Source organism: Passer montanus, unplaced genomic scaffold (assembly GCF_014805655.1).
Source record: "Passer montanus isolate IOZ18808 unplaced genomic scaffold, ASM1480565v1 scaffold22, whole genome shotgun sequence".
Classification (NCBI taxonomy): Eukaryota; Metazoa; Chordata; class Aves; order Passeriformes; family Passeridae; genus Passer; species Passer montanus.
The window spans coordinates 6,891,446-6,914,080 of NW_024366815.1; the positions used below are offsets into that span (position 1 = coordinate 6,891,446).

The 22,635-nt window shown below is 35.0% G+C and overlaps 1 protein-coding gene across 1 annotated transcript in view; it reads left to right on the forward strand.

The window, feature by feature from the left end:
- Window positions 1–22,348, forward strand: part of NDUFS4 (NADH:ubiquinone oxidoreductase subunit S4) — a 47,709-nt gene extending 25,361 nt beyond the window's left edge. Inside the window, exons 3-5 of the mRNA XM_039709832.1 lie at window positions 14,211–14,383; window positions 17,840–17,913; window positions 22,140–22,348. Of these exons, the coding sequence (XP_039565766.1) occupies window positions 14,211–14,383; window positions 17,840–17,913; window positions 22,140–22,243 (351 nt within the window). The 3' untranslated portion in view covers window positions 22,244–22,348. The remainder of the gene's footprint in view (window positions 1–14,210; window positions 14,384–17,839; window positions 17,914–22,139) is intronic.
- The last annotated feature ends 287 nt before the right edge of the window (window positions 22,349–22,635 follow it).

The window sequence follows — 22,635 nt, forward strand, 5'->3', positions numbered from 1 at the left end:
AAAGAGTGACTGAAAAAGGACCTGGGGGTGCTGTGACAGCAGCTGAACGTGAGCCAGGCTGTGCCCAGGCGGCCAAGAAGGCCAATGGCATCCTGGCCTGGATCAGCCATGGTGTGGCCAGCAGGGCCAGGGCAGGGATTGTCCCCTGTACTGGGCACTGCTGAGGCCACAGCTCCAGTGCTGTGTCCAGTGCTGGGCCCTCAGTGCAAGAAAGACACTGAGGAGCTGGAGAGAGTGCAGAGAAGGGCAGTGGAGCTGGGGAAATACTGATCTTTACTGAGGGAGCTGAGGGTCTTTAGCTTGGAGAAAAGGAAGCTCAGAGGAGATATCATTGTTCCCTACAATTCCTTGGAAGAAGGACATAGGTGGGATTGGTCTCCTCTTTTAAGCATCAGTTGATGTTAGGAAGAATTTCTTCACAGGAAAGGGTACTGTAAAGCATTGGAACAGGCTACTTTGGGATGTGGTTGAGTTGCCATTCCTGGAGATGTAGAAAAGATGTGTAGATGTGGCACTTCAGAACATAGTTTAGTGATGGGCTTGGCTGTGCTGAGTTAAAAATTGGATTCAGTTATATTACAGGCCTTTGCAGTGATCTGTTACTCTAAAAATGATTGTGATATCTGTGTAAAGAATCTTAGCAGCTTCCTTTTGGCTGTATAGAGTTATAATTTAGTGTATGTTTGAGATCTTTACTGCTAGATAATCCAGGAGTAACAGTGTATTAATAGGATTCTCAGAATATGAACCTTTTCTGCAAAAAAAGTTGTGAAAACACTGCAGTCCATTTTTTCTAGAAGACTGTGTTATTAGCAAACATCACACAGTGTTTTCAGGATTGAGTCATAGTTTGTTCACCATCCAAATCCCAATTTTGGCTAGGATTAAAAATTAGTGAAATTGTATAATCTTTGTTTGATTAAAGAACCCTAGACTTTACTATAATAAACAGTGATAATACTGCAGCTCAAAGTTAAATATACAAACAAGTGAAAAATAGTCTGGAATGATGAAACTTCTTCAAAACTCAGTCTGATAGTCTACTGTGTTGTGAAACAAAGGACATAGCAAATCACACTATAACATGCATTTTAAAATGTAATCATTGCTTTCCAAAGAACTGATAGTATATAATACACTACACTGAAAACCAAAGCAGTAATGTGTCATAAAATTACATGTGAGACAGTGTGACACTGCTTTGAAGACTGTGTGTACGAGCTGTTTTTGCAACTCAGTGAAGAGAAACTCTTGGCAAAGTATGCATTTATTAAGGACAGGCTTACTAGATTTTCTTTTATTGAAACTCCTTTTTCAGCCAAGAATTCTCCCAGCATTGCCACTGTGTTAAACAATAAGGATATAGTGGATGTTCTATGTTTTGGGTTTCAAAATTCTGTTAACCCATTGTGGGTTATTTCCTTAAGGGCGAGTTGAAGCTGTTCCTAAATTACCTGAATGGAATAAAAGAATTTGTAATAATCTTTCATTTAATCCATTCTAGCTGCAGTATTTATTCAAGTGGCTACCATGAAGGATTCAATTCAGACAGTGTTGCTCTGTAGATGAGAAATCTAACTTACAAGTTTTTCTGGAATACTTTATATGTATAGCTCTGATAACGACTTGTCATATTCAAAGCATACACAGGACCAGGATGGTAATTTTTTGGGGGGGTTTAGACTTACTCGTTCCCTCCCCCTAGCCTCAAATTTTCCTCTTGTGGCTTGTCTTTCTTCTATTTATTTTTTTTCTCTAAATTAGATCAGCAGCTTGCGTTTTGCTTCAGAATAGTAGAAAATGAATAAAAAATAATAAAGCTGTTATGTAAAATTAGGCTAATAAAATTTTTTTTCAATCCTTTACTTTGCAAATATGTTTTGAGAAACAGTTTTAAGTTTTGCAGAGAGGGGCTTCGCATATGAGGCCTGTGATTTGGAGAAGTACTTTCTTCGATCATGGTTGTATCAAGTAAGCAGGTGATCAGCTTATTTGAACTGTGTTATACTTGAGATTCAAGATTTTTAGAAGTGTTTTGTTTGCCCTTGGTCATCTACAGTTCTGTGTTTAACTGCTCTGATGTTTGAAAGATGCTGAAGGATGATTAAGACATAAAACTACATTCTAGAATTATTTCAAACTTCAGTTACTTCACTAAAAGTAAAATATTCAAAAGAGAAGACCATTAGGAAGTAAAAATGCACATCTACTTTAATAAAACTAATTTAAGAGTGAACTTGCATAGGGTTAAATGTTTAAAGGCCCTTACTCTGCAGTCACTAATAGTTTATGTGTGAAACTGCATTTTCGCTGCAAAACATAATAGATTAAAAAGTTATTTTTCAATTTCTCTTGTTATAACCTACCCACACTCCCCCATTTCCTGCTCTCCCCTCACCCAGTGAAGACTAAGAAATACTACTTTGGGGAGGAAAAAAACCTTGTTTAACTTAAAAAAACAGATTAAGTGAAATGTAATATTTGAAGGGTTTAATTACTCTGGAGATGATGATAACCTTTCTTACTTAATGTACACCATTCTGGGCTACCAGAGTATATTTGTTTCTAAACATTATTTTTGTTTGTTTCTAATTGAAATAATTAAATATATTCTTCTTTATAGTTATGGTTGGTAGTTACATTTAGGCTTAATTACAGTACAAGCTCAGGTGTAGTTACCAGTTTGTCTAGTTACTTACATACTTTAGCACAGTTTATTTAGTATATTCTGCTGTTTGGCAATTAAATCCCTTTTTAGTTGGAATATCCTAGCTCAATTCAGTCTGTATTACTTGCTACAACTTGTTTTTGTAAGCAGCTGTAGTTCAATGAGGCTTGCAGTGGTTTAGAAAACCACATTGCATGATAAAGTGCTTTCTGTAAGAATGTCTGTAGGCAACAAGTTATTCCCTGTGATAAAGAAGCTTTCTATAACAGACAGTCCAAGTAGAAATTGCCACTTTTATCTGTTTTCTAAGAACAATAAATATTGGTGTATTACTAAAATTCAGTTGAAGATACTTCTGCTGTTCAGTTTAGAAAACTGCATTTTGCAGGAAGCTCAGAACCCTGTATAAAGTTATAGGATTGTTGTATCCATGAGGGCAATTTCCTTCTCATCCCTTTGTAGGTTTATTTTGGATTTAGGCTGAAGTAAAGGATTTGTATTTCTTTAGTCTGAAAGTCTTTTCTTTTGGTGCATAGTAGTGCTCTCTCTGCTGGCTGTTGGAAGGAGGAATGTTTGCGATTGAGGTTACGCAGCCCTTCTGAGAGTCTGTTTTGACTGGGCTTCCTTCATACAGCATTGTGAAAAATTGCAAGGCTTCAGTCTAGAGCACTTGGTCAAAGTGTGTTTTTTTGAAAAGTATGTAGGAGGTTTTTTATTTCATTACATAGTATTTCATTTTCTGTGAAAGAATAATGTTTTTGAAGAGTTTGCTGTGATGGCTGCTCAGAGCAAATTAAAGGGGCATCATTGTGTTGTGTTTAGTTTGGATTCCAAAGGGTTACTCAACATCTAAACACCTAATTTGGCTTTGAAAGACTAAATATACAAACCATGTTTCTAATCTGCTAGAAAGAATAAAAGTAAGTCATTGATACCAACTAATTAACAGGAGTAAGAAGTGACTTCATTTTTTGGAGCTGTTTTGTTCAATAGTTTTTGTTTTTAAAGGAGGGTTATGTCCATGTTCTCATAAAACAGTTCCATTATTGGAACCTTTTGTAAAACAACCAAGTTAGTTTCCCATGTTATGAAATACTAATATAGATTACATGAATTCTCTTTTTGTTGCCAGGAATAGTGAATAAATTCCTTGTACATTGCTAGATTTTCTGTGCATTCAAGTGGGTCTTTCTGCATTTCTCTAGTACTAAGTTATAGAATTAAACCACAAATCCTAGCCTAGGAAAGGAAAGAAAACCAGAAATCCTAAGTTCCTTGTACAGACATGAAAACTGGTTCCAGTTTTGAAGTTCTAGCTGAATCATTTTATCAGGTCAGAAGGGAAAAGCTTTCCTTGTCTGGAAAGCTTGGTAATTTCATGGGAATCCTTGAACATCTTGGTCAATGCTGCAAGAGAGCCTGGAGATTCTTCAGTGCTTTCTGACTCTACTCATATCATCAATGATGGAATCAGATGTTTTTCAAATTCTTGATGGCATGTAAGGTATCTTTGAGGTACTTTCATGTGTCTTTTCTCAAGCTGGCAAAGTTAACCTGTATTAAGTGGAGACATGGACCATGGAAAGGGCATTTGATTTTCAGAGTTTTAGTATGCCATTTAGTTCTTGTGCTGTGAAACACGCACTTTAGCGAAATTGCTTAATCTTTTATATATCTTTTTTTGGAATTCCCAGTTCTCCTCACTCTAAGTTTAAAGCAAAAGAAAGTCTTTGCTGATGGGAAAATAACTTTTATCCTGCTACCTGTTACCCTGAAAACTTGGTTTACAGGTGATAAGCAGCTGAGCTATAAGAAATTTCTACAAAATGCTGGTAAGGCATACCAACGACAGTATTTTTTAAAATATGTTTTAATTATGTTCCAGATACTTCTGAAAAATTATTACTGGTAGTAATTCGATTAAAATTCGTGCAGAAGTTGTTGATTTTACTTATCAGCTCGTTTTCTGGATGTGCACATAAATTCATATATGAAAATAAGTAACTGTTTTCCTAGGTAGGCAAACATAATCTGTATAATTCATGTATTTGAAGTTCTTACTGAGTATCATATTAAGCAGACGGAAGCTGTTTTAAGATAAATATTGTAGCTTGCACTAATATTTTTTATTCTTCTGGTTTGTATTTTTTTCTTAGAACCACATTTTTGTTGGGTTTTTTTGACTCTATTTGAAAGCATTCTTGAGTCAACTGATTCCGCATCTGTTGAGTCAGAATATCTTCTCTCTAATGTGTGATGTTCCAATACAAATTCTTATTTTTTAACACCATTTAGTAAACACAATTGTAAATTGTACTCTTCTTTGATTTTTTTTTCCCCACAGCAATACAAAAGTGAAAGGAAACATTAGTGTATCAAGTTGTGATGCATTTCTCTCTATTTTATTAGAAAGTATAAGACCACGATTTCTGTAAGTAAATGCCTAGCATATAAAGGCCAAAGCACTAATTACAGGAATAGTCTTCTAGAGGTAACTAACTAAAACCATTTGTCAAGTAATACTAGTAAGTTCTAGTTACAATGCAGCTTTTTTAGAGAGGGATTTTTGAAATGATCAATTTTAACTAGCTATATAGATAAATGTAAAGAATCCCATTTTGTCCAGTGGTATTAAGGTGTATTTTATTGATAACATTGAAACAGTTGAAGCCCCATCAACTGTTTCTATGCCCACCAGGAAGTAATGACTGTGCTACTGTTAGAAAAGAACCTTCTAAAACACAGTTAAGGTTTAAAAGCTATATGCACTAATTAACAAAATGCAGTGAACATTTAAGCTGTTAATAGCCGCAACATCCCTGATGCATAGACCTTCAATATGCTAACACTGCATAACAGTTCTCTATTGTGCATCTCTTTAATGAGGGTAACTGTGTCAGTTCTTTTCTTGCTTCACTACCTGCTGTGTATGGAAATTATGTACACTATTTAGCACTTCCTTTCAACTTCCAGAGTGCATGCATATTACACAGAAGCATTACATCCTGCATTAGGGTAAGGGGCAGCTTTTAACAGGTCTGATTTCCTTGTAGTTTCTGAAGTGCAACTTTTCTTCTTCTAAAAAGCATGCACTAACAGGGATTTTGCTCTAAATTTGCATTTCTTGATTGGGGATTTGCTTCTGTTTTTCTGTCTTATGTCTCACACCACTTGTAACTGTATAGGCAAAGATCTGTTACAGAAATAATTTTCACTGTAAAGGAGATGTGAAGAATAGAGAGCATGCATCACAATTAAGGCAGGCATTGGTTGAATTTCTTGATACTCTTCTTAGTAGCAGACCATAAAGTAGTGTGACAGAATTGTCAAGCTGAACTTTAAAAACTACTTTTTGCCCTTTTTTTACCCTCACCTTTGATAAGTACCTTTATCATAATAAACAGAAGCCTAAATAGTTTGCTAGTTTCTAAACCTTAAAGTTAAATGCTGCTCCATAGTTGCTGTTCAATAGGGAATTAATTAATTGGTAGTTGTGAGGTGAAAGGAAAAGAGCACTAGAAAATGCATGATAATGAGATTTAAATTTTAGTAGCCCTAGGACATTGTTAGTTAGTTAAAACTGAATTCACAATTAATGTTTCATACACTGTAGTGACAATCTTTCTTATGATTTCATCATAAAAAATCTTACCAGAGTTATCAATTCCTAAGATGTTGCTGTACATTCAAATGGGTACTCAGTAGCTCAGACCTTAGAATATTTGCTGTCCGGGTTAGATTAGGAATTAACCAAGGTGTTCCTGCCTCACAGCAGCAATTCCACTACCTGTGTGTAAGTAGTTTCCTAATTCCCTGCAGGCTCTGAATGTTTTGCTCCCTTGGGTCTTCTGCAGCTTCAGTGGATAAGGGAGCTTTGAGAAAGAGCCACATATTTCACATCAATTTAAACCCTTTCTAAAAGCTGAAGATTATGAAATAAATGGTACCTGAATTTGGGAATTCTACTGAGGCCTTATTTGGAAATTTTCTGATTGGTACTTCAAATGAAGCATTGTAAGGTTTTCAGATGGGCATAAAATAGATCATAATTTTAAATGTTCTTATTCCTGAATAACAGTAACCTTAAAAAAATTCATGTAAGTAATATGCTTATGGTTTATTTTTTAAATATACTTAACTTTTTAGTGAAAGTTAATAAAGTTTAAAAGTACTTTATTAAAATGGCATCAGAAACACACAAAAAAAACCAGAAATTATTTCCAGTGCACAAGAGTAGCCTGAATTTTGGCTTTCACCTTACATGTGAAGACCTCATCCTGACCTGCTGGTTAAGGCTCTTGGTGTCCATGATCAGAATTGCATTTTATAGACGATAAATCATCAGTAATGAATAATTCATCAAGATATTATTGAAATAATAATTGTGTTCAGCTTTGCAAGACAATCTGCTTTACTGTGAGTTATGCTAGGATTGTACTATAGATACTTCCAATGTAATAAAAATTATGTTTGAAAAACATACCATCAAGTAAACTACAATATGCAATGTATTTAATAGTATATACAAAATTGAACTCACTGGGGGAATAGGTACAAAGTTCTTTATCCTAGATAGTGTCTATCTGCTAGTACTTCTGTCTGCTTTCTTTCAAAGCTTTTCCTGCTTGTTCTTTTGTTTTCCACTGAGTGTCTGTAGGGGCAGTTGCTTACGGTAGTACAGCAGGGAAGTGTTACCATAATGTAAATTATTCTAAGATAAATCAGATTGTTTCAATTGTTTGGTTACCTTCTTTCATTTTCTAAATGCAGGTAAACTAAGATTGCCTCTTTGATTTGAAAGTCCATCATCTAAAAATATGGCTGTAGTCTTATTCTTCACTAATTGATCTTCTTGCATGTTGTTAATCTGAGCATTGTGAATTTCTAGTAGAGTGCTTGAAATCCATGCACTGTAGAAAACTGCATTTTTAAAAGGCCTCAGAAAAAGACCTAGTTTGTGTGTGCAAGCAAAAGATTTTCTTACATATGGTCTGGATGAATTCTAGAAAGTATACTTTCTCTAAGTGTTGTTGGGCTAGAATAAAAAGTAATTTGCAAGATCTTAGTAATTCAGACTTTTGTCCATCTTGTTCAAGATAATCATGCTGTTTTAATCGTTTTGTCAGTTTGAAGAACATTGCATTTACACTGAATTCTCTTATGAGTACTAGTAGCAACATCAATCTATTTTTATGAAATATACTCTTTGCCCCTGTCTGCCCCCACTTTCCTCTATTTAATAATGATTTTCTGAATATAGATATATAGAGAAACCAAAGTGTAAATCCAGCTGTTTGATTTCCTTTCTTTTTAACATGTTTTTATTTACCCAGACAACATTACACAGCTAAGACATACTGTTACAGGAAAAAATACAGTATTAGTAAAAAATACATTTTTGTTTCTTGCAGTTGTTTCTTGGCAGAAAAATGATACTGAACAAGAAATAATCTGTCTGTGCTGAAGGTGGAACTTAGGTGTTTCAACTGTTTCATTTTTAAGTTTGTAAAATGTTGTTTACTTTTCTATCAGAATGCAGACTAAATGGTTTGTATTTTTTGTAAGTGTGTCAAGAAAATGCCTCTGTTTTGAGTCTTGTCAAGGTACTAAGTGCAAATCATAGATTTTTGTTCTTCTTTTCAGTGTTGTAGTTTAAACTAACAAAAGCACAACTCAGCAGCTTTTCCCATAACTTGCCAGTAATCACTTGTATAAATACCACTTTTCTGTGACTTCTGGAGGAGATGAGACTAGAAGATTTGGGGATGCATTGCAAGCTTCAAGTGAAGTGGTTTAAAGACATGAAAGAAGGGCCGGTGGAAAGGATGTTTTCTGCTTATTATTGTGAAGACATGTTCCAGTCTTTGTTCCTGTTTGCTCTTTCCTACTGTTTTTCTTAAGTCACGGGTTCAAAGAGATGCTGGTTTAATGGTGTATGGAATGTGTTATGCCATTTTATTATTTGTAGTATCTCATACCAGCAAGTATAGAATAATATTAAGCATGTAAAATATTGGGTCAGTGTAGTGAACCACTGGAGCAGGACAACAGGGAAGTTCTCAAGGAGTTTTTGCAACCACAGTGAATGCTCAGACATCATGGTTGCTATGGTATTGCCTCAGCTGTGAAATACAAACTGATGAATAGAAATGCTGAAGCTACCAGTGCTTGTTTTGGATGCTGAAACTTCCCTTGCATAATGGCAGTCAGCAATCTAAAAAGTGTTATAGTGGGCTTAGCTTGATTCCAGTAATATGACAGTTTCTGCTTCTGTTAGACCTACTTTTCTTTTTGAATTTCTCTTTAGTTTTTTACAAAACTGCTTCTGGAAAGAGATTTTCTTTAAATGGAAGATTTCATAAAATCTTTGTTATTATCAAATTCTGTTTCCTGTTTGGTTTTCTGTTTAAAAATACAGTTCTTTATGTGTTTTTTTCAGCTTCTTTATTAATCATTCTGCAGGATGGGTACATGGGAAAATATGTTATGAGTAATACCATGTTGTTCATCATTTACTGTGATAATGCAAAATGATTGTGAAGTCTGAAAGAAAACTGTATCCTGTGTGATACAAAGTTTCCTAAGGGCAAATATGCTTTTTCCCCTTGTTTTGTTTTTAGCTGTTAGATAAATGTTGTCTGACCATGTTTAGTTCATCCTGCTCCATTTTTCCATTTGCAGTTTACATAGCAGATTCTGTTCTCTTGCATTTCCTTCAAAAATATTGTATTGAAATGTAGAAACATAAATGTTCTGATCCTGACATGCAGTTAAGCAGCTGAGCACATTAAATAAAAAAGTTTTTTCACAGCAAGTACTTTGTGGGTATTATGCAAGATGTTCTGTGCTTTGATACAACAACTTCTAAATAAAGTGAATTGCAACGTGGATTTATAGCAAAACTTTACGTAGTTAGTCTGATAAAACATGTTGAAGGTGGCAAAGAGAGCAAGCTGTTGTAAACTTTTATAAAGTACAGAAAACTTCTACTTTCCATTCTAACAAGTGTAAAACTATTGAGGTTAAGTAGGTGGGGCAACCGGAAGTAATTGCTAAGGCCAGTGGCATTTTTGTGGTTTAATAAAGGCAGAAGCTAATTATTCAGTTTTTATTTAAGTGAAATGATGCCAAAAAGGAGGTTCCTGTGGAGCAGCTGCACTCCTTCAGTGTTACCCTAATTTACCACAGACACAACTGTCACAAATAGAACTTTTAAACTTGATATATAGCCACGAAAGTAAGGAGCCCTTTGTCTGGAATGTATGCAGAAGAACTGCTTTATACAAATCAACCGGCAGATGACGGACAATGATGAAAATTTGATTCTTTGAAGTCATAATGGTCATTGAAATGTGTGAAATTCTGGTATTGAAAAGAGAGCGGCTAGCAAGACTCTAAATCCTGGGTGGTTGCTGGAAGCTTGCTGGGAGGTTTTTCTGTGTTTTGACATCAACTTCCCATTGCTTGTTCCCTGTTTCCTTTATTAAAAAAAAAAAAAGAAGAAAAAAGGGGGAGTGCTAAACTGTAGGTAGTTAATAGTAGTTATGTACAGTTTCTGTCTTCATGGTGAAGTAAATGCCATAGAAGAGACATAACACCTTTATGTACACCTGACCCATCTATTCAAAAAGCTTGTTTTCAGAGCTACTTTCAATCATTTTGTCTCTCTCCTTTAATTAGAGAATTCCATTTCTTGTCCCCTTTGGAATTTCTGCTATTAGTGGAGTACTTAAAAGAAGGAAATTCTCATTTCCTTTAAAAGTCATCTTCATGCTTAACAGTGCTTTTATTGACACTGCCTCTATGAATCAGTTTTTCTTATTGCTGCATAGCACATTTAGTTTGTTACTACCCTTTCCAGAGCAGCTTTAGCAGGCTTACCACTATGAGAAACATTCTTAAGTAATGTAAGTTGTGATAAAGAAAAACCCCTATGTTTTTAAGAAATTTTATGTGATTTCTGCTGTTTTTTTTTAAAAAGGGGTTGTCCCTTTCAGCTTATTCTAAAAAGAGACAAAATGCCTCAAAATTAGTATTAAAATTTTCTTGAGTTACAGAAAAAAAAAATCAGAGTTTACTACTCAAGTAACATATATATTAAGAAAAACAGAGTGTCAGAATGCACCTTTTAGCTGGCAGCCTGTTCTAAAAATGTGAAACAGGGTTATTCATTTTTAGTAAACCTATACAGTTCAATTCCCAAGTCTTTTATATTGTCATCTAATATCTTTAAGATTTTGAATGCTGAGCACCTCAGTAGTATCTTGAATTGCTAATAAAGCAAAATTAAGGACCACTTAAAAAAAAAAAAAGATACTAATGTGAAACCAGCTGTCAAAAATATCTTTGTTTTGGAAAGTTGGTTCACAGGTAGTTTCAATGAGAACTTAAACTCAGAACAAAGCACTGAAGACCCAGCTAAGAGTTCAACCCAATGCAGCATAGTTCTTTTCAAGTATTATATTGTTTTAATGGCATCTTGGAGCGGGAGCTTTAGCCCATTGAAATGTCGCTTAAAGGACAGGTTCTTCTGTCACTAGCTGGAGCTGTGTGGATGAAATGATCACAATAGAGTGTTGTAATGCATTTTAAAACTGTGAGAAATCAGTTTGTCTAGACTAAGAGTGCGCCTACAGGGAATAGGAATCTTAGAGCTTCTGTGCTCTTTAGGTGTCAAGTATGTGATAGATGCCAAGCCTTTTTATTCCATATCTTTGGCAACAGCTCAGCTATGCTACAGTACCTTACATGTCTACAGCAAGCAAAAATCAGTGATTTTATGTCAGGACAACTTGAGCTTCAGCAACCAGAAACTCATTGTCCTAACAACTGTCTGTTCAATTGCCAGCTTTTAAAATGGGGAAGATGTCAATAAATGATTGCTAGAAGGCATGGAAACTCTAGCTATATGAATGTAAGTATGGAGAGCTAGCATCAACCATGTAGATATTTCAATCTTGGAAAGCAGGCCAGTTTTAATTTTCAGTTTGAAAATATTTTTATGGGATTAATCCTATATTATTAGTGAAATAACCTTGATTTAGAGCCAATTGAGTGCCCAAAAAACATGGCTTGAAGGGTATGTCTGGGGTTTTTGTTTTACATTCATCCAGATAAACAAGTCTAGGCATTTCTTTACTATGGTAATCTCACAAATACAGCATTTGCTGATTTTGACCTTCTTTTTGGATTGTGTTCTGTATGCACTGTGTAACATTTTTATGATTTTCTTGTGTTAAGTCTTCAAAAGAGAAAATAGTATATGTCCATAATGTTATATAATGTAGTATCTTTATTTTAGTAGTTCCAGATTATTCCGCAAGAATTAAAAAACTTCTAAAACTGAAGCATAAAATTCATAATAGACTTACAAGTTGCTAAGAGTAATAATAATAAAAAATATAATAATTTTGGGCTATTTTGGAGTTTACATGTCTGAAAGGATTTGATTATAACAACCCCAGCATTTTTGCACATATCATATTGTTAAAGAATAGAAAAAGAAATTTTTTTGTGAATATTACTACATTTTCTCATGTTTGTTAGAAATAAAGGCTAATATTTCAACCTATTTGTATAAGTAAGCAAGCTGAAACATTGAATCTCTACCAAACTTTACTGCAGGTGAAAACTCCTTTTGTTTGTTTTTCTGATTTGAATTGGCAAAGCACTTTGCCAATTCAAATCAGAAAAATTTAAGCAAAGTCCTTCCTAAACTGCAGTTTAAGTTTCAGTAGTGAGAAGTGCCAGTCTGTCAGAAGGTATTTTTACATAGGTGTTGCAACATTCCAGTAACTGTTACTGCTTCTCTTTCATATTGCTGCTAGACTCATATTAAAAATAAGCATGACTTCGTCCTAATGAAGGCATTTTTAATGGAATTGTTAAGATATTTTGACAGTTTTTTGTGGTAGTTTGGGTGGAAATGTCAGAAGTTGGAAAGCTAGTGTGGATGCTTGTTTGTTGCCCCTGCTGTCCTAATTGCAAATTCAAGTCAAATGCTTAAAACTTCCTCCTTTTTATGGTTTAAGGGACTGATCTCCCAAATTTTGTAAAATAAAATTAGAAATGAGAACTGCTGCTTTTCAAAGGATGATCTGGTGACTGCATCAGGAGGTTTCAAGTTTGCCACAAAGGAAAATCCCATGAAGTAGGTACATTTATGTAAAACAACAGTGTTCTATTTAAAGTTCTTATTTCATTCAAGTCGTGGCAATACTGTCAATATGAGTTCAATATGCCCAAAGTTTTGCTGCAGTTTTCTGGACTTTGACCAGTTTACTACTTGTTCCTGGAGGGAGGGAAGGGAAGGAGAGGGGAGGGGAGTGGAGTAGGGAGACCGAGGAGCTCCCACTGGCCTTTTAAGTATGTAAGAACAGGAGTAGTTTAACCTCCTTAGAGATGGATTTGATGTTTGATTTCAGTCTTTACTAGGGTGAACTGACAGGTTAATTTTGCATAATTACTGTTTAGTTTTTAGCAAAAATGTTCACTTTAATTATATCCGATGTTGCTGAGGGTAATTTTTCACAGCAATTCTTTGAGGTTTTTCCCTATCTTATGCTTTGTTAAAGCCAGTTAATATTTTTAGGCTGGTTTGAAGGATTTATCTTTGTTAGGTTTGTTTTGAAGGCTTATCCCTCCCTAGTAGAGGAGGGCATCCCACTGTTGATTATATACAGTGTTACAAAGCTTTTTCTTCTTTGAAGGTTGGAATCTCCTAAATCACTTTGTGCTTCACAAATATGCTGAAGAATGTTACCAGCATCAAATGTCCCTCTGTTGATCTTGAACATCAACAGAGGAGCTGATTGTCAAATGCTGAGTCATAACTTGAAACATTATGAAGGTGTCAAATTTATTTAATAACTAATGGCTAGAGAGATAAGAACTGAATTCTAGCACCTTCTCTGCAGTCTCAAATAACCAGCAGCATGTTGTGCAAAAGATATTGCCTTCTGCCTCTTCCTTTATGCTTAGGATAGCTTCTTGAGTCTCCACATGTGTTGATGTCTCTTAACAATATACAGAGTTTAGCCCAAGGGAAAGCAATTACACTGCAGTGCTTACTTGGCTGGCAAGTATCTTGGTGAATAGTCCTGTTCATATTTTGGAATTTTTCAATATTTCAGTCAGCACTCTAATATTTTCCTGAAGGAAGAAAGCATTTGCACTTCTCCGCATTTCCTTTTGCTGGTGCAAATTGATGCAGTCCTGACTTTGCAGCTGTGGACAGAGAAGGATGGGGGGAAATGTCCTGTCCCTCCTCTGGCTGTAGCTGTTTTGTAGATGGGAGATGAGCAAGTTCAGGTAACTGTTCCAAGCAAAATCTAGCTCAGCCAGGGGAAGCAGAATAATAGCAGCCCTGACATGTATCACCTTCAGTTGTGTTCAGCTGAAATAAGAATGTATTTTTCTAATTTTTTTTCAGCTTTTGTATCATTAAAAATAAAGCATGAACTTATGTAAAAAGCATAAGCAGTATTATTTTACAAGTCTCTTATGAACCCTTTTTTAACAAGTCACATTATGTTTTTTTTAGGATATCACTACTTTAACTGGTGTTCCAGATGAGCACATCAAAACCAGAAAAGTTCACATTTTTGTTCCAGCACGTAATGCAATGCAGTCAGGAGCTAACAATACAAAGAAATGGAAGATGGAGTTTGATAACAGGGAGCGCTGGGAGAACCCTTTAATGGGCTGGGCATCTACGTGAGTACTTACTGAATTTGAAAATACATTTCTTCTATACTTGGCTCTCTCTAGTAATTAAATTTGAAATATTAAATATTTCTACCTGTAAATCTTATTGTATTATAACAGTATTTACAGTAAGTGGTTGGGTTTGTTTGTTGTATGATTTGTAACCTGTTAAGTTTAAAAGCAGATTTTTAAAGTTCACAACATCATCTGGAAGAGTTTGAAAAAGAGGTTAGCAACCACACATTTCAGTGATTACGCTGTGGTGATGTTACTGTGTGGCAGCATCAGGACCAGAAGGTCATTAGTTACATAAAATAGTAAATCATTCTCAGCTCTCAGTTGCATCTTTTAAACAAAAACAACAATATTTCTGGATTCTTTTTGTCCTGAGAATCTAAACGAGGAGTCATAACTAATAAAAAAAACCACAAGAAGCCTAGCTATTTAAAATATTACTCTAATTGTTAAAGTATTGTCAGTATTAGCATTAAAAGCTTTTACATGAAAAATCCAGAAAGGTACTACTCTTAGCTAAATATACTGTACTTTGGAGTTGTAATTACAATTTGTATGCATCTAATTTTTTATTGTTTTTTTTTTTCCTCATATGAATACAATACCTATATTTCACAGTGTGGTTAGAATTCCTGTAGACTCTTGAGAACTATACCAGCAATTCCTTTGACAATATTACAATTTTGGTTTGGAGCTGTCGCCTTTGAGGCATATTCAGAATAGTTAATTATTAGACATAAACCAAAATCAACCACTAGAGATTATTTTTCAAACTTCAGAAAGAGTACAATATGTATTGAAAATATCTGGCTGCAATCATATTAGCACATATCATCAAAGAACACAAAATTTTATTTAAAAAACTGTAAAATCTTAAATGTGAAATAATTTCAGGATGCATTTTTTGACATGTATTAACACTCTAAATCCAATCACAGAAATAATTTTTTTATAGCTATAACATAAATATATCCAGAAATTTAGTTCAAAGTAACTCTGAAATTAAGTCTTCCTGTTGCATTGTTTTCTCATAAAAATTTGGGAAGGCTCTACATATGTTTTTATTTTGGGGTAGGGAAAGGAATTTCTCATGGGTAAGCAAAATCCAGGTAGGATAAAAAAAAAGTGCTCTGTTGAGAATCAATGCTGGTAGGTTAAAGGTTTTGTAAATTAGTTTGTATCCATTAATTTTTAAGGCATTCTTGTAAAAACTGTTAGTGTACACTCTGGTGTTACCATTCAACACCAAAAATACCTAAGAAGAATTTCTTCTGTTGAGATTTAATTTCTGCAAAGAATATTTCTTAGACAGTTTTCCATTTACTTTTAAATAATGTAATGGGATTAGTGGGTAAGAGCTCTCTAGGGTCTACATATTAAAGCCTGGTTTTCCCTGAATTCAATATACTTGAGTATATTGGAAAGACCTGTAATTCTTTCCAATATTTGTCATTTTACAGTCTTATTTGGGGTTGGAGTTTTTTTGCACTTGATGTTTCTTGGCTATTTGGGCTTTTTTTCAGTGAAAATTATCCAGTTGCAGATCTAAGTAAAATGGACCCATGGCATGGTTTTTTTTTGTAATTGGGAGGTTTCATTATAAGAATGCCTAAATACATTTCTTGGGTACACCTTTTAATATAAAGCTGTAAATGAAGAAATGTGGGAAGTGTAAAGTTTTCATTATATGAGATCTCATAGGAGAACAAAGCATGGAATCCTAATTTTCAGTGATTGATAGAACAATTGGGAGTAGGCATAGGAAAGTCTGCAACACTGGTACTACTGACACTATCAGGACGTCATGCTGGACATCCTGAAATCCAGTTTTCTCACACTGACAGCTCATTTATGGAAATAAATCAAAAATCTATTTAGATTGAATGAAAGATGATTGCACATTAAACAGAACTAATAATTTCTGCACAATTCTCATTTCCCAGCTGCCTCTGTCCTGGAAGGCTTTTGCCATATTTGCGGGGTTCTGGCCAGGCACTGGTCCCTCCACCATACTTCAGACCTAAAGCTTCTTTGTTCTTTTCTAGCAGTGTTGAAAAGATTTTTCCAACCCCAATTATGGGAGAATAACGATAAGCAGAAGTTGTCACAATATTGCAGTATACTGGTGCCACTTGATTCTCCACTGGTCACGTCATCAACTAGTTCTTAGTTCTTAATTCACTTAGCTGCTGTTATAAGAGAAATCTTTAAATATCTTCAAGAGGGCCTATCACAGTGGCTTGCAAAAGTATAATTTCTGTCTTTATCCTGGTTTTGTTTGTTTGTTTGTTGTGTGTTTTTGTTTGTTTGTTTCTGATTTTTTTATTGGGCAGTATATTGGATATATAGTGAACTCCATTTTTCCATGTGTACATCAGATAAAATTACACTGTTGTCTTTGCTGGAAGCGAGATTCCCCCTTTTCCCCTCCCCCTTCTCCCGTCACAGGCTTTGCCCTTTATTGTAGAGAGTTCAGTGTATCTTCAGTCTTTTCTATTCATTTATCCTTCTAGCTTCAAAGAGAGAACAGTTGAGAGGCAGCTCCTTCAATAGTTTGTTGCAATTTGGTCTTGTCTTTCCAGTTATCTCCCAGGCTCATAGGCAGTGTTGTCACAGGGAGGTTTTATCTATCTTTGTGTTGCTACAACCAGTATCTAATTGCTTTAAGAGTTAGAACTCTTACATTTTTTTCCCATACTATGTCATTGTTCCCTAAATTGAGCTTGTATAGCAACAAATAAGGCAATTTTGTGTTTTTACTGAGAATTTAATTTGTTTCAAAAACCTTTATGGTACTTCCTTCATGCAGTTGAGGAATAACTGGTCATCTAAAACTAACCACTGTGTAATTAGTTAGCTAGCAATTTGCATTTTGGAGCTTCATTTTAGGTTGTGGCCTGTGATCTGCTTGCTGTGTAGGAATAAATTGTAGGGGTCATGTGACCTCAGCCAAAGCAGAACTCTCAATATTTTTTTAAATGTACTTTTCAGTTTCTGGTTAATTCCTTCTCTACTCACTTCAGCATTCTGTTCTTTTCTGTCTGAGATTATTCTTAGCTATTCTACAAACACTTGGTCTCCATGAAATGTTCAGAATTACCTTAGACCACCTGATCTTACAAAAAGAAAGGGATTTTACAGATTTGAATTAAAGAGTCTCACAGAGCACTTACTATAACCTCAGCAAGTGGTTAGACATGTGTGTCTAACAACCCAATTAATTTTTGCAAGTAGTTGTGAGGGAAGTTAACACACTGAAAGAGTAGAACGGTACTTTGCAGAAAGTAAGTGTTGATCCTGAAAATAATTTTTGGAAGTCTGTTATTTGGTTTGTGAGTTGGCATACTGCAGTAAGCTGTGTAATAAAGCATTTGATTTAACATTTGAGATGCAGATACAATTTTTTTCTATTTCCAATAAACCTAAAAATTGTTGTCTGATTACTTACAGCGCTGATCCTTTATCCAACATGGTTCTTACTTTCTCTACTAAAGAAGATGCCATTGCTTTTGCTGAAAAAAATGGTACGTATTACACATATGGGCTATGAGAGGTTCACCCCTCCATAGGCAATGTTGATCTCAAAGTATTAACAGAATAAGTACAGGATAAAGTACCTTCCCTCTGTTCTGAAGAATTGGTAGACTAGTGTTCTGCATGGGGAGGAGGAAAATGGGGGGTGGGATATTTCCAGGAGTGCTGAAGGCATTGAATTTCGACTTTCCACTCTAGAAAGGTGTTTCAGCCATTAATATTATTATTAAAATGTAATATTACTGTTAAAATTCTTTTTCAACTGTCTCTGTTTTAAATGAGAGCTGATTCAAACCTTGCTCAGGTCTTGGAGGAAAGTTAATACTTCAGGTGTATCCCAGGCTTGGTGTTCCAACTGCATGGTGGTGTGATCTTTGCCTGAAGGTTTAACATGAGCATCTCAGTTCTTACTAAGGAAAACTGTCAGAGTTCTTGTGAATGTTTGATAATCAAAAAACCAAAATTACATACTACCAAGTAAGCACATTGGACTTTATTTTTGGCTATATTGCAGCACAGACTTATTGCAAAAAAAACCCAAGAGGACCATCAAGTCCAGCTCACTGCTCCTCACATGACTACCTAAAAGCACCACCCAGATGCTGAGTTCTGAGAAGCTTGGTGTCCTGGTCACTTCCCTGGGGAGCCTTTTCCCATGACCACACTCTTTCAGTGAATAAGCTTTTCCTATTGTTGAGTCTGGACTTCCCCACAAGCAGTTTCATTCTATTCTTTGTGTCCTGTCAGTGGTCACCAGAGGGGAGATCAGCACATCGCCTCACTGCTCCCCATGAGGAACCTGTAGATTTAGGATGTTATGCCAGCATTAGAGTATACTTGGTGATTGTTCTTATTTGTGAAAAAGCTAGTAGAAAAGCCAGTATAATTACTTAATAATTATTAAGCCAATGTCATATCAGAGGCAATGTATCTGTAAACATAGTTAGGCTTATATTTCCTGACAGAATGATGGTACTACAAACAGTACCCATAATCTCAGCCTTTTGAATATTCAGGAGTCTTTTTTTGTGTAAGCATGAAGCTTTTGCTGCTCTCTTCTCTTTTTCTTTTTTTCTTTTAAGTCAATTCCATTTTCCTTAAAAAGTTAAGCTTGATGCTTAGTCCCTATGGATGTGAAGATGATTAATTACATTGAGATAAAACCAGGAATAATGCGCATGAAGCGTAAGGTTCTTCAGAAGTCTTCCCTGTGGTGTACAGTTTTCAACTATATTTAGTCTGGGGTAAATAGTAAAGTTTTCTAACTAATTATGCAAAGTTGTTAGGGGTTGATATTGTGCATCACAAACGTGGTAAGTCCATTAACCTGTACATCTAAGGAACTAAACCATTTAATGTTCAATTTATTTGCACTTTTAATAGTAAAAGCTAGGATCTAATTTGTCTGTTCCTCTTTAAAAGGATTTTTTTTTCTTAGTAGTACTAATTTTATTGAAAAGTAGGTTCTATTATCTACAATATTAATAGGATCACATCTGCATTGGATAATCTGTGTGATTTTTTATTAGTGTATTTTACTGTTTTATGAACACATGAAATTTGGGAGAATTTGGCATTTATGCTTCTGTATCGTTCATGTTATTACTTGAACAATTCAGCATACAGAGAAAAAAATTAATGTAATGACCTGCTTTTGTCATCTCTTTGTAGACGTTATCTTTTGTCTTTCCAAAATGCAGACCAAGTAAAATGCATTTGTTCAGTGTAGAAAGTTTATGCCTTCACTGAGTTAGAAATTTAGAAATTACTCCATTGTGTATGAAACCAACTAAACTGAGGCTATGACTTGGTATTAATATTAGTAGTTCAATATTTACTTAGCTTGCACTCTTAATTTTACCATAATTGAGATGCACTATACTTTTCTGTAGATACTGGCTTGCCTAACTTTTAATTTCATTTTTTATTTATGTGTATGATATGTACATAGTATTTTCTGTAGTGATAGCTTCAATATCATGTGTAGCTAGAAATACAAATTTTACATTATTTAGGTCTGCTTTTTAAAAGACATTAGAAATTTAGGCACACATTTACACTGGAAGTTAGCTTCATAACCAAGATAGTATTGAGACATATCTAAGTCTAGGAACACAAATAACTACCTCTCTCTGTTCCTCCTGTATGAACCACACAAATTTTCCATGACAAAATACCTTAAGAACCTGGAATGTAATTTCTGAAAATTCTGGATATTGCAGGTTATTTTAGTACAGTTAGTAAACTTAAGAGTTCTTAAGTTGTTAAACTTCAGAGTTCTTTCTCACCTAAGAACTTAAGGAGATAAGGAGATGCCTGCCCCATCTGATGTGTTTTCTAATGAAAAAGTAGTAGCAGCACTGGGTACAGTAACAGGAGATATTGCTGTCCAAAATATTACAGCTGAAGATGGTCCGAGTTCAAGGAAAGGAGGTAACATTTTTAACTGGAAGAAATTAAAAATTCTGACTGTTGACCTAAATTTTTTTGTCCTGTCTTAATCACTGAAGCTGTTGTTTAAAAACATACAGCTTAAGTAACAAGGATGGAGAGTTTTTCTGTTCCACAATAACCTTTAGTCAGATGGTGAGGATGTTCTTCCAGAGAAGGTGAAATCTGCTTTCTGTCTACTTGGCTTGTATGGCAGGGCTCTGGGCAAGAGTAACTTCCCCCAGCATTCTGGTATTTTTATAAAAGTAACCTCTGCTCTCTGTCGTGAACACCTCAAAGTGCTGGTCTGAAGGAGTCTGTTCCAAAATGTGGAACCTAATCACAAATGGTGGCCTCTTGCAATCATTAGTTAGATGTAACTGACTTTATGCATTTTGGCTATCTGTGGCAGTGCAAGTCATTGTGCTGGCAGTTGCAAATATCTTTTAGAGGCACTCAGCCCCTCTCCATCTGGTGTATAAAAAGATGAAGCAATACCTTGGGGCTGTAGATTCCATTCCAGCAGCCAAGTGTCTCAATGTTAGGTGTTACAATGCTGAATGTTGCAATACTGAAGTCTGTCTCTGGATCTAGTTCTGGCTGTTTACTCAAGCTTATATTTTTTAATCAGAACAGGAGGCAAAAGCCAGCGTTCTCACAGATGGAAAGAATACGTTTTTAAAGTCTCTGTTCAGTGTTTTTTACAGAGAATAGTTAACTTGTAAATTAACACTGGTTGAGATTAATAAACACGAAGAAAATGTTTGTGTGACGTTTGTGAATACGCAAAATTGATGCACTGACGTGACACCTTGTGTATCTTACAGAATATTTTGATGTGTAGCTGTATCTGAACTGTTTACTCTGAGCACCTTAAGTATAAAAATTCACATATATGTTAAGCATTTAGGACTTGCAACTTTCAGTTTTAAAACTAAGAAAAGTACTGTCATATGAGTATCACTTAAAACTGCATATTTAACCACTTCTGGCTTCAACAGAAGTATCTCAACTTTGAGTGAAATATTGCAGCTAAAGAGACCAAACTTCGGAATACTGAGTGCTGCCCTGGCAACTTTCCAGGCACCTGGAGGCTGCAATCAATTTGCATTTTGATTTACATAAACACTAATGTCTCCACCTCCTCTTTTCTGACATTTTTAAGCATTTCTCTTGCTTAACTATCACATAATTTACTTGTCTTCTATCACTTCATTCCCTTTTCTTTTTACTCCTAATTTTTTATGTTCTTATAAAAAATGTTAAGTATTAAAGTCCTTTAAAATGTTAAGTATTAAACTCCTTTCTAATGTTGAAGTTTTTTCCTTGGTTTCTGTTTTTTTTGGTCCTCCCACCTTCTTTTTTATTAGGTCTCCATTGTCTCCCAGCCTTTGTTATTTTATGGCATATTTTTTCTTACCTTCTTCATTTCCTGTGCCAGCATACACAGAGCCTTAGTGCTTCTGTGTGCTGTGGAATTGTGGAGCCATGAATTTACAGGACAGTCAGTCTTCCCTGTTGAGCTTTTTGTTGATGACTGTCAGGTTTTTTGCATGGAGGTGTGTAGTATGGTCAGGTCTTGCCATCTCACAGAATGGTCATTTGCCACATTTATGGCATTTCATTATTCTCTGTTGCCAGCTAGAAAGGAGCAGATTAGTGGGTACCTACATTGAAAACACATATTAAAGTTAAACCTTTAAGTTGGATTTACTGCATATTGTATGCTGAGAATATAATTCTTATTGTTTCTTGTCTCACCCTGCCATTACCCCATAACCTCTAGGCTGGAGTTACGATGTTGAAGAGAAGAAGATGCCAAAACCTAAATCCAAGTCTTATGGTGCAAATTTTTCTTGGAACAAAAGAACAAGAGTGTCTACAAAATAGGTTGGCATTGGGTGTGTGACTCTGAATAAAGTCAGCTGTGCTGTATTTATAGTCCATGTATAATACATCTCTTAATCTCCTAATAAATTTGACCTTTAAACTACAGATGCATCTTGTGATGTCTATTTAAAATGGTTTTCATGTCTCCAATTGAATCTGTTACAAACTTACCTATAAATAGAGGAGATTTGAAGTGTTCATACTTCTAAAAACTTGCTGTACATTCCTAACAAAAGGAATGTTTGAAATCAGCTGCAACTTTAGAGGTTATGATTGATCTTTGATGGTAGTTTTATATCTACTATCCTGTTTAAACTTCTGAAGTTTAATAAGTTCAGTAAGCTTTGCATGGGCAAAGTCTTTCGATAAAAGCTGGGTTTTTTCTTTCTATG